Source organism: Microcaecilia unicolor, chromosome 4, assembly GCF_901765095.1.
Source record: "Microcaecilia unicolor chromosome 4, aMicUni1.1, whole genome shotgun sequence".
Classification (NCBI taxonomy): Eukaryota; Metazoa; Chordata; class Amphibia; order Gymnophiona; family Siphonopidae; genus Microcaecilia; species Microcaecilia unicolor.
In genome coordinates this window covers 273,144,940-273,157,858 of record NC_044034.1, presented here as the reverse complement: position 1 = coordinate 273,157,858, position 12,919 = coordinate 273,144,940, and the positions used below count along the sequence as shown (strand labels likewise).

Below are 12,919 nucleotides of genomic sequence, written 5' to 3'. Positions count from 1 at the left end.
ATTTTCCAATATGGACCACCCTTTTTGTATCTCTATGAGGAGAATTGCTTAACAATTTACCAAAAAGGTTACTGCTGTATTCTGATCCAGTGCTAACTGTATTAAAAGATACATACTTTAGAAAATATTATGCTTGAATTTCTAACTACTTGTGTTCTAGGCAAATCTTGTGAAAATACTTCTGGTACATCAGGCAAATCCCTGTCTTCTTAACTGTAATGAAGAAAAACCCTCAGGTATGCTCTTTTTTTTAATCTTACAGTGATCGTATTTATATTTTATAAACACTTCAGTAAGTAAGCATGCAGTAAATATTAGTAAAAAATGTGTAGCAGCATATATTTGAACTTAAGTCATGAAAAATGTGTATTCTTTCATTTTTAATGATGCATTTGAGATTACAGGACCGAGCCATCTTTCTTGTTTATTGTAACAGTGGCTTTTTAGAACGCAGAAACATTCACGCTTGCAAATCAAAACCAAACCATTTTCTGTTTCAGGGTGCGTAAGATGTATTACCTTCACAACAAAAGTAGTGTCCCTCCCCTCTCTAATTACCATAAGTACTTAATTGTGATAGAAAATTGTGGCAAAAAACACCCATAAAAATCTCATTCATAAAAGCAAGATCCCTGTATTAAAGTGAAGAATAAAACCTAATATTTTCATTTTTTTCTTATCAAGCTGATAGTATTAAAACTGTAACATGTTGACTTGTTTTTGTATTAAAATTCCTGTACCTTACTGTAACAACATTTATCTAGAATACCAAAGGGGTCCTTTAACTAAGAAGCGCTGAAAAATGGCCTGTGGTAGTGAAAACATGTGTTTTGGGCGCGCGCAGATCCATTTTTCAGTATGCCTGCAAAAAATGCCTTTTTGCCGAAAATGGATGTGCGGCAAAATCAAAATTGGTGCGCATCCATTTTGGGTTTGAGACCTCACCGCCAGCCATTGACCTAGTGGTAAAGTCTCACATGGTAACTGGCCGTTAATGACCTATGCGCTTCAAATGCCACTTGGTGTGCATCTGATACGCGTGTCCAAAAATAAAAATTATTTTTCAGATGTGCGTATTGGATGCACGCCAAAAATGAAATTACCGCAAGAGCCACGCGGTAGCCAGGCGGTAACTCCATTTTGGCACATGTTGGGCATGTGTAGACGCTTACGCGGCTTAGTAATAGGGCCCCAAAGTGCTGGAACTACTGGCTTTACCACATGACTTCTCAGATCTATTCTGGGGACCCTACAGCTGGTTGTATATTCAGGATATGCATAATGAATATACTCAATGAGATTAGTATGCATTGAAAACCCACTATATTCAAATTGACATCTCATAAATTAATTATGGTTCATGGTTTATGGTTTAAATTGTATTTGATGTACCACTATTCATAAAAAATGCAGCATAGTGCATAAGTACGTAAGTATATAAGTATTGCCATACTGGGACAAACTGAAGGTCCATCAAGCCCAGCATTCTGTTTCCAAGTACCTGGCAAGATCCCAAGAAAAGTACAATACATTTTATGCTGTTTAGCCTAGAAATAAGCAGTGGATTTTCCCCAAGTCCATTTTAATAATGTCTATGAACTGCTAACTGCTTTTACTACATTCTCTGGCAATGAATTCCAGAGTTTAATTACACATTGAGTGAAGACAAATTTTCTCCCTTTTCTTTTTAAATGTACTACTTTGTATCTTCATTGCGTGCCCCCTAGTCCTAGTATTTTTAGAAAGAGTAAACCAGCGATTTACATCTACCTGTTCCACTCATTATTCTATAGATCTCTATCATAGTTCCCCTCAGCTGTCTTTTGTCCAAGCTGAAGAGCCCTAGCTGCTTTAGCCTTTCCTCAGAGGGAAGTCGTCCCATCCCCTTTGGGCATCTCAGTGTTTACTGCCAGCTGATTTTTACCCTGAGCTAAAAACACTAGTGTGGCTTTGTAAAAGTACCCTAAGTTTTTGCTATTAAACTACAGACATGATCCTTCTATTAGTGATATTCTTATGGATCAGATCAAATATACTCTTTTTCTTGTAATTAAGATCCTAGAGGTTTATTTGGATTAAACATTATCCCTTGAACCTCATAATAATGTTCTAATTAAAAGCTCTTTCTTTTTATTGTGGAAATTAAGATGTATTAGGAAATATTTTGAAGTGGAACAGTTTAGACTGTTGGTCCAGTGTCTGTTGTTGTCCAAGTTGGACTATTGCAATTAGTTATATGGGTGGCACTCAGCAAATGCTGAAAAAGACCCTAGATAACTCAGAACACTGCAGTACGCCTGATTTTTTTCCCCTTAAACAAATATATTATCATGGGATAATACATAAATCTACATTGGCTTCCAATAAAAGCTAGGATTTTATTTAAGTTTTCATGTGTTTTATATAAGAATATATGCTCTCTCACATTCAATTCACTATTTCTTCCAGAATCAGACAATCCTATATAATAAAACTCACTCTCAACGTTCTGAGGACACTGACGTCACTTCCTTCATGAAGGGTTCGTGGTGGTGAAGCCACCGAAAGCACCAAGTCTCTGGGCCCTGCCCTCGCGTCAAACGTGATGACGTCGAGGGCAGAGCAATGGCGTCACGCATCGAGGGCGGAGCAATGGCGTCAGTGGCTTCAGAACCAAGAAGGTGATGAAGGTGCGTTCACGAGGTGCGGAGCAATGGCGTCAGTGGCTTCAGAACGACGAATGGGTGGGTAGGGAGGGAGGAAGGGGAGGTGTTGGGGAGGAAAACCTTGCTAGCGCCTGTTTCATTTGCTCCAGAAACGGACCTTTTTTACTAATCTCTTAATAATTCCCTTTTCATCTTCTCTTCTGTGAAGTGCAGGAAAAGTTTTAAGTTACATAAGATGTTACTAGACTTTCAAGGTCCTAAGATCTGGAAAGAAATTTGCATGTTTTGATCAGTCTCATTCTTATCAGGTTTTTAGAAGACTTTATTGTTTAGGAAATTTATCCTTAAATAGATTATTTGGCTTTTTTAATGTACTTCTCCTGTATTAATACTATATTTCATTTTTGTTATTCACAGGAGAATGTCCTGGTATATTGGGTTTGTGAACTGCTTAGAACTTTGTGATATTATCAGTATACAAATACCATTGTTATGTTATGTTAATATATCTAATTGGAAAAGCATAAAATAAAATGGGAAGAACATTGTAGCTCAATGAAATAAAAGGGGTTTGGTTCAAGCAAAGACATATTAAAACTATGCTGAAAAACTGAGAAAGACTAGTTGAAAAAGAAAGGTGTGACAGTGTAATCAAAATTTCATTGAATTGTGAAAACTCTCATTTTTGATTGAATGAGGTGGGATATAGCTCAGAATGTCCATGTGCACATGCTGGTTCTTGTTGCAACCCAATTTCTTTTATTTTAGAACGCCACACAAATCAATATCTAATTTCAAGTGTATACTGTTTTTTTTTTTCCTGAAATAAAGGCTAGAAACAACTTTTATGTTCTATTTTACAATCAAATTCACCTTTTCATCTCATTACTCTGATTTGTTTTCATGCACCATTTAATATGGTGATTTTTCTGTGCCTTGTATGGTAATTGAGTGAAATATAACTGTGCTTCGCTGTTCTTGATTGAACCAGCAAGGCCTTGAAGAATTAGATGATTTTTTGATGCTAGTTAATCTATATGCTGTATGAATTCACGAAGAACCGCACTAATGTTTTCTTCCTAGTGCAGCCTCATTTCTGAAACTTTTCACAGCCTGTGGTCTTATCTTAATCCGAAGTTCTCCCTGAACAAATAGATGGTTCAAAGTCAAATAAGCTTCAACAAGTTTACTATGTTCTATTTCAAAATATCTAGATATCGCAGCCTCTGAATTTATTGAAGAAATGCTGCTGATGGCTGAAATGAACTGGGGGAAAAGAACGATGGATCCTTTATCTGTTTCTGTCATATCGCATGAGGAGCCATATGAAGAGATTCTTCACGATCTCCCTATATCATCCAGCAAACTGTAAGTGGCTTTTATATGAAATGTTCCAGAAGGATCTCTTTCAGCCATATTATAGTCGGCTGATTTTCCCAAGTCAATCTTTAATTTAGATTATAAGGGGCATTTTCATAGGTGACTTAAGAGTATAGAACAACATTTTATGAATTCAAATACTTATTTATTTGGATTTTTGCTCAGATCTTTTCAGTAGTAGCTCAATTATGTTGGTTTGATCCAAGTGTCATTAAGGGGTCCATTTACAAAGGTGCACTAATGTTCTTAGCATATGCTGATCATTAGCACAAGCTAAAATTGCTATTGCACCTTTGTAAAAGACCCTCTAACTGTCCTAGCCAGATGTGATCATTTTTAACCATTCAGGGGAAACATAAGCCTTGGCAGCAACATGACTTAATAAATGCCTAGAAATTATCTAGCTGGATTGACTGAGAAGAAAATAGGGGAGATTGTGAGCGCTCGAGGAACAGAAAATATACCTGCATATAATATGTACAGCATTGTACCCGTCTAGTGTCACTATAGAAATTATTAATTGTTATTAGTAGTAATAGTAGTAGAGCCAGGAATTCCCAGTAAATATTTAAGGATTTCGGATTTAGCTCCTTACTTTTAAGAAGTTCAAAGCACATTGGGGTATATTCTGTAAATAGCACATAAAAATCAGTGCCAAAAATTGAACGTGCTTGGTGCAATTATATAAAGAGTATAAACTGCGCCTGACTATAGGTGCCTGCAATTAGACCTGCTATGAGCAGGTGTAAATGCAGACATGTACAGTTAGGTGTAGTTTGGCCATATTCGATATCAGCGCACATAACATTTAGGAATGCCCCCAGAAACTCCCCTATCCATGGGTCTGTGTGCTAGGGTTAGCACTTCTGTCTTGGTTATTGCCTGTTTGATCTGTTGTTTGAATCTGAGTGGCTGTGTAGCACAGCCTTGCTCCTCTGTGTGGCTTCCCTCTACCCTTTGAGTGGCCATGTGACCCAGCCTAGTGTCCTGTCTAGTCTACCTTGCCTTGAGTTCTGCCTAGTCTGCTTCTGCCTGTGTGTACATGCCTTCTCTTTTGCCTTCTGCCATTGAGCTTGAGTTCCAGTTTGGCCTTGTGGCCTGTATGAGAGTGCTCTGGTATGCAATGGTTCCAGTTTGACCTTGCGGCCAGTTTGAGTGCCTTTCCTCTAGCTTTACTTGGCTCTGCTCCTATGTACTCTGTTCTTACCTAGTCAAGCTCTGCTTGTGTGTTCCTGCGTAGCGTAGCCTAGCTCAGTTCATGTGTACCCTGTGGTGATTGCACTTCTAGTCTGTTCCAGTTCTGCCTGTTTAGTCCAGTCCCATTTGGAAGGTTCACCTGCTGCTGCCGTTCATCGGCAGCAGCCCAAGAGCTCACACTTCCCTGAATCCATGACAGTTTGCATTGCAAAGGCCCCGAGGCCATGACATAAATATGTGAATAATGAGGCTCCCCCTATTTTGGCAACTTTATTAAAAATTCACTGTCCACAAAGGTCTCTTCATTTAAATAATAAATTGTTTCTGGATGTACCATATATGAAGCATATACACTTGGAAGAAAATAGAGCAAGAATGTTTTATGTGGACAGGATCAGGTTATGGAATCAGCTTCCAGAAAGGTAAAAAAAAGCCCCAGGATTGGTAGCATGGAATGTTGCTGCTAATTGGGTTTCTGCCAGGTACTTGTGACCTGGCTTGGCCACTGTTTGGAAAACAGGACACTAGGCTAGACGGACCATTGATCTGACCAAGTATGGCTACTCTTATGTTCTATGTTCTTATGTAAGCTATGTGCAGTTCCGAAAGCAATTTAAAGGCATTTCTGTTTAAGGAGGCTTTTAATTTGGAGATGGTTGGCTGAGGGCTGTTGAGAGTTAATTATTGATGTATGGTACAGTTCTTATTGGCCAGTAGGAGTTTTGAGAAGAGATTTTATGTTGCAATGTGTTTTAATTATGTATGTAGTAGACTATAAACCTAGAATTTGAGATAGAGTGGTATATAAACTGTGAAATAAATAAATAAACACACAAGCAAGCAAGCTTTGTCCCTGGGGCAAAGGAGGGTTAGGTAACTTGCCTAGGGTCACAGGGATCTGCAGTGGGAATTGAATGCAGTTCTGCAAGTTATTAACCCATTACACTAACCATTAGGCTACTCCTCCACTCCCTTCTGTAAAAAGAATATCCTCAAATACCAAAAAATGCAGGGACCATAAAAATGTGTCAGAAAGGTACAGAAATATTTCCCATCATTTTGGGTGCCAAAGGCTTGATCAAAAAAAATGCAGGCATAATTGGATAGGTTGTCTATACATGCTAGATACTATGAACTCCAGAACGAAACTTTCTTTGACACAATTTAAATATTATGGAGAACTTTAGCAGTAAATTTGAAAGACTGAGATCAAACTTCATATACCCTAGCTTAAGACTGAGGTTCATTACTGTCATGGTATATGAAAACCTTACTCATTTTGAGACATTGTCCCCAAGGAGTGTTTGCAAGATGTTTGTTATTAGAATCATAAATCTAAGTGCACTTTAACTAAAGTGCAACATATAGGATTTTAACAGCAAATATTATGCACAGTAACTTCCAAGTCTGCACGATAACTGTAGGGGGGGGGGGGGGGGGGCCCAAGATGTCTTGTGCAATTACCATATCAAAAAGGTCTTTATTACTATTCACAGTTATTACAGATGCATTTACAACCTCCTCTTGAGGAAGCAGTACGTGCACCTGTACTACTGCAGAAGTAAAACTATATCAGCTCGTGAACAAACTCCTAGATACCTACCTGGTCACTGCATTGAACACAGAAACCCCATCTGCAGACAAACTTGCTAAGTATTTCAATGAAAAAATTGTAAACCTACTCAACCCCAAGGCAACACTGACATTGGAGATCACCCGGCTGACCACACTTGGCTAAACTTCGTCCTCCTTACCGTCAATATTGTAGCACAGGCGCTCAGGAGGTTCACCAACATTCACTGTAAACTAGAATACCTGCCCCAACTACCTACTGAAATCCGCCCCTGACCGCTTCATAGCAGATCTCACATCCCACCTAAACTACATGCTTCAGCAAGGTCTTTTCCCGAGGAAAAGGGCAATATTCTACTCACCCTGATACCAAAAGACACCACGAAAAAGGCAAATGAAATCACCAACTACCGACCAGTAGCATCCATCCCATTGTCAGTCAAACTGATGGAAAGCATGGTAGCCAAATAACTAACAGACTATAAAAACAAATTCTCAATATTACACGAATCACAGTCTGGTTTTCACCCGTTACACAGCACAGAAACAGTACTACTCGCTCTTCTAGCCAAATTCAAGCAGGAAATAGCAATAGGCAAAAACATCCTCCTCCTCCAAGTCGACATGTCTAGTGAATTCGATATGGTAAACCAAAATATATTAATAAGATTATTCGGCAAATTCGGGATTGCTGGCAACATACTTAGCTGGATCAAGGGTTTCCTAACCACAAGAACATATCAAGTAAAGTCAAAATCAAACATATCATCACCATGGAAAGCAGACTGCGAAGTACCACAAGGATCACCGCTATCGCCGATCCTCTTCAACCTAATGATGACCCCACTATCCAAGACCTTATCCAACCAAGTCCTTAACCCTTTCATCTATGCTGATGATGTCACTATATACATCCCTTACAGATCTACACTGACAGAAATCGTTAACAAAATCAAGATCGGCTTGAATACCATGGACTCCTGGGTAAATGCATTTTTTTAGTTATTATTATTATTTGTTGCATTTGTATCCCACCTTATCCCACCTCTTTGCAGGCTCAAAGTGGCTTACAATACATCATGAGTAGTGGAAGAATGTTAGTAATCTAAACATTTAGTATTGCATGATCTTGGTCAGCATGATGATAAAACAAAGTAGTAGTATACAAACAGATTTTAGGAAACAGTTCTGAGATTAAATAGGCGAATTGTGCATATTCACTTGGGTTGATCTTTTTGGTATGCTCTTTCAAAGAGATGGGTCTTCAGTAGTATGCGGAAGTTCGTTATTTTGTATATCGATTTCAAGTTGTGCTCAAGTAGGTGAAATTTGACGCAAGCATTAGTTTGTATTTCATTCCTTTGCAACTTGGGAAGTGTAGATCAAGGAATGTGCGGGATGAGCTTTTGGCATTCCTAGGTGGTAGGTCTATTAGGTCAGACATGTAAGCTGGTGCGTCTCCATGGATAATTTTGTGAACTAGTGAACATATTTTGAACGTGATGCGTTCCTTAAGTGGGAGCCAGTGTAATTTTTCTTGTAAGGGCTTTGCACTTTCAAATTTTGGTTTGCCAAATATGAGTCTAGCTGCAGTGTTCTGGGCTGTCTGGAGTTTCTTGATTATTTGTTCTTTGCAGCCGGCATATAGTGCATTGCAATAGTCTAGATGACTGAGCACTAATGATTGTACCAGGTTACGGAAAACACTCCTTGGGAAGAAAGGTCTTATTCTTTTTAATTTCCACATTGAGTGGAACATCTTCTTGGTTGTGTTTCTCGCGTGGTTCTCTAGTGTAAGGTGTCGATCAATGGTGACTCCAAGAATTTCAACTAAAACTCAACAAAGAAAAACTCACTGTCTCATCCTTTCATCCCAACACACCACAGACAATCCCACAACTATCAACACCCCAGACCACACCCTCCCTGTCTCAGACAGCCTGAAAATCCTTGGTGTTATATTGGACCGTAACATAACATTAGAGACCCAAGTAAAATCCACAACAAAGAAAATGTTCTAGTCAATGTGGAAACTCAAACACGTGAAACAATTCTTCCCAAGGGAAACATTTCGCAACCTGTTACCATCAATGGTACTAAGCAATGTAGACTACTGCAATGGAATTTATGCGTGATGCAAAGAACAGACCTTAAAGAAACTTCAGACTGCTCAAAACACGGCAGCAAGCCTCATCTTCGGAAAAACACGATTTGAAAGCGCAAAACCCCTCCATGTGAAACTACACTGACTCCCAATCAAAGAACGCATTGCCTTCAAAATCTGCACTGTGGTTCACAAAATCATCTATGTTGAAGCACCGGGATACAAGACAGACCTGATCGACCTACCAACTAGAAATGCATCCGAATCAACACGAGCTTACCTAAATCTCCACTACCCAAGCTGCAAAGGACTTAAATACAAATCAACTTATGCATCCAGTTTTTTCTACATCAGCGCACAACTGTGGAATGCACTACCAAAAGACTTGAAAACTACATACGACCACTTACACTTCAGAAAAACACTTAAGACCCACCTGGTTAAAAAGGCATACCCTACCGACCCAACGTAAATGCCTGATCTCTGTGACACAACAACACTAAAGTTTGTAATGGTCATCACACAACTCTCCCATTGTATGACTCCTTTATGTGGTCCTACCACATGAACTACTACTACTACTACTACTACTACTACTTATCATTTATATAGCGCTACAAGGCATACGCAGCACTGTACACCTTACACAAAAAGACAGTCCCTGCTCAGAGAGCTTACAATCTAGATAAGACAGGCAAACAGACAGAACAAAAGGGTAAGGGAATAAAGAGGTGAGGATAAAAGGACAGGGCAAGTGAGTAGTGGTTAGGAGCCAAAAGCAGTGTTAAAGAGGTGGGCTTTAAGTTTGGACTTGAAAACGGCCAAAGACGGGGCTAGACTTACAGGCTTGGGTAGTCTATTCCAGGCGTGAGGTGCAGCAAGATAAAAGGAACGGAGTCTGGAATTAGCAGTAGAGGAGAAGGGGACAGACAAGAGAGACTTATCTACAGAACAGAGTACCCGAGAGGGGGCATAGGGAGAGACAAGAGTAGAGAGGTACTGGGGAGCGGCAGAGTGAATGCACTTATAGGTCAACAAGAGAAGTTTGAACTGAATGCGGAAACAGATAGGGAGCCAGTGAATTGATTTAAGGAGCGGGCTAATGTGAGCATAGCGACTTTGGGGGAAAATGAGTCGTGCAGCAGAGTTTTGGACTGATTGAAGAATAGAGAGATGGCTAAGGGGGAGGCCGGTGAGAAACAGGTTACAATAATCAAGACGAGAGGTGATAAGAGTGTGGATAAGGGTTCTGGTAGAGTGCTCAGAGATGAAGGGACGGATTTTGCTGATGTTATAGAGAAAGAAACTACAGGTTTTAGCAATCTGCTGAATGTGAGCAGAGAAGGAGAGGGAGGGGTCAAAGATGACCCCACATTTACGATCTGATGAGACAGAGAGAATGATAGTGCCATCCACAGAAATAGAGAAAGGGGGGAGAGGAGAGGTAGGTTTAGGGGAAAAGTTGAGAAGCTCAGTTTTGGCCATATTAAGTTTCAGATGACGTTGAGACATCCAGGCAGTGATATCAGATAGGCAGGCTGAGACATTGGTCTGGATGCTGGTTGAGATTTTGGGGGTAGAGAGGTAGATTTGGGAGTCGTCAGCATAGAGATGGTATTGAAAGTCATGGGATGATATCAGAGAGCCAAGGGAAGAAGTTTAGATGGCGAAAAGGAGAGGACCAAGAACAGAACCCTGGGGCACATTGATTGGTAGAGGGATAGAAGTGGAAGAGGATCCATCAGAGTGTACACTAAAGGTGCAAAGCGAGAGGTAGGAGAACCAGGAAAGAACAGAGCCCTGGAATCCAAATGAAGACAGCATATCAAGGAGTAGGCTGTGGTCAACAGTGTCAAAAGCAGCGGATAGATTGAGAAGGATGAGGATAGAATAGAGACCTTTGGATTTGACCAGGAACAGCTGAAACTGTTGGAAACTTTAGTAAGTTCAGTTTCAGTTGAATGAAGAGGGCGAAAGCCAGATTGAAATGGGTCGAGGACAGCTTGAGATGAGAGAAAGTCAAGGCAGCGGCAATGAACGGTGCGTTCAAGTAATTTGGAAAGTAAGGGGAGGGGGGAGATGGGTCGATAGTTGGAAGGCAGGTAGGTTCAAGTGAAGGCTTCTTGAACCTTATCCTACCACAACATCACATTGTATTTGTTTACTCCGGAGTCTGCAAACATCTCTATGGCACTATGTAAGCCACATTGATCCTACAAATAGGTGGGAAAATGTGGGATACAAATGTAATAAATAAAAAAATAAAAGCGCTCATTAAATACTGCACCCTAACTGCAGTGTGCAGTCCACACCATTCTCTACTCATAACCTACCCAGTTCCTATACCCTAAGAGGTGCTTTTATTAAGCTGTGTTAGAAAATTACTTCTAGCATGCCCTTATATGGATTTTCCCATCAGGGCTGCATATATGTACTTATCTTAAACAATGGTTTCAGCGGACTTAAAATCCACATACACTTCTCATGGGTCAATACACCCCATGGACCAATGTCAAAATAAGGTGGAAATTACTACTGCACCACTGTATAGTAGTGGAATACCGCCTCCGATGAACCGAAGATACATTCTTACGTGAAAGGCTTGTTGATTCAGTTTAGCAGCAGTATGGGGCCCTTTTACCAAGCCGCGTAAACATCTATGCATGCCCAACGTGCGCCAAAATGGAGTTACCGCCAAGCTACCATGTGACTCTTGTGGTAATTTCATTTTGGTGCACATCCAATACGTGCATCCAAAAATAATTTTTTTATTTTTGGAGGTGCGTATTGGGTGCGCCAAGTGGCATTTGACATGCATAGGTCATTACCACCCGGTTACCGCGTGAGACTTTACCGCTAGGTCAATTGCTGGTGGTAAGGTCTCAGACTCAAAATGGACACCTGGCAATTTTCATTTTGCTGCACGTCCATTTTTGGCAAAAATAAAAAAAGCCATTTTTTACAGGTGCACTGAAAAATGATTCTATGTACGCCTACACTACAGCAGGCCATTTTCAACTCATCTTAGTAAATGGACCCCTATATTTTTAGTGTGAGCTTTAAGTATTATTAATTGTTGTTCAGCAACTATATACTAAATAGTGGGCATGTGCTAATGTTGCCATTAGCGCACAGCCATTAAAAATTATTAGCACATGACCACTTACCGACACATATTTTGGAAATAGGGAACAATCACAACAATAAGATCCTAATGGCAGGGCCGCCACTGGTGTGTGCACTCGTATTGGCTTGCTTAAAGAGTACACCTCTACCTGGATTACAGACCTGGGTTTGCAGCAGCCCATTCTGGTCCTGTAGGCATTGCAAATCAGACCTGGAAGGTTTCCTTCATGAGGTCACCCTCTCTACCAGCCTGGTTCATCTGAAACACTAGACAGTCTACTGTTAATCTCAAAGTATACTACACAGTCAAGGGAATTTTTGCATGCCTGTTCACATCCTCATTTTAACCCTTGAGAATCAATTTCATTATTTTAAGCAATTTTTTTTCAAAGCTTCAAATAGATACTCAGAATTGCAGAAAATTGTCCTCAAGGTGCTGTAGAAAGCCCTCAGAGTATCAGACTATTATACAAGCAAGGCTGTTTCTTGGCATAGAGACACTTCAGGACCCTTGAGTCCTGAAGTTAATTGTTGCATCACTCCTCCAGTTCACGGGTGCTGCTGGTCCAGTTCAGGGACAGTAGCCAATTAACATCATGTAAACGAGCATAATGAGGCCATCTTAGCAGCCCGTTAAGTGTCTGTGCCAACAGGCATCATTTTCCTTTGTTGAACTCTTGGGTGTTTAGGGATTACATGTACCGGACAGAAATTGTAAAGGTCATATTTTGTAGGTGGTAAGAGCTCCTGTGCTAATCCTGTGCTAAACATTTAGCATGTGGTAATGTAGCCCCCAGACATGGCCCGTCCACAAAAAAAAAATTGGATAGTTTAGCGCACGGTTAGCATGTACTGATTAGGAAATTAGTGCAGTACACCTGAGTGTGTCCTGCAG

At 40.2% G+C, this 12,919-nt stretch overlaps 1 protein-coding gene across 1 annotated transcript in view; it reads left to right on the top strand.

Moving 5' to 3' along the window:
* MYO16 (myosin XVI) overlaps positions 1-12,919 on the top strand; it is a 481,895-nt gene that overhangs the window by 81,263 nt on the left and 387,713 nt on the right. The window contains exons 7-8 of the mRNA XM_030202479.1: positions 161-236; positions 3,860-4,013. Of these exons, the coding sequence (XP_030058339.1) occupies positions 161-236; positions 3,860-4,013 (230 nt within the window). The remainder of the gene's footprint in view (positions 1-160; positions 237-3,859; positions 4,014-12,919) is intronic.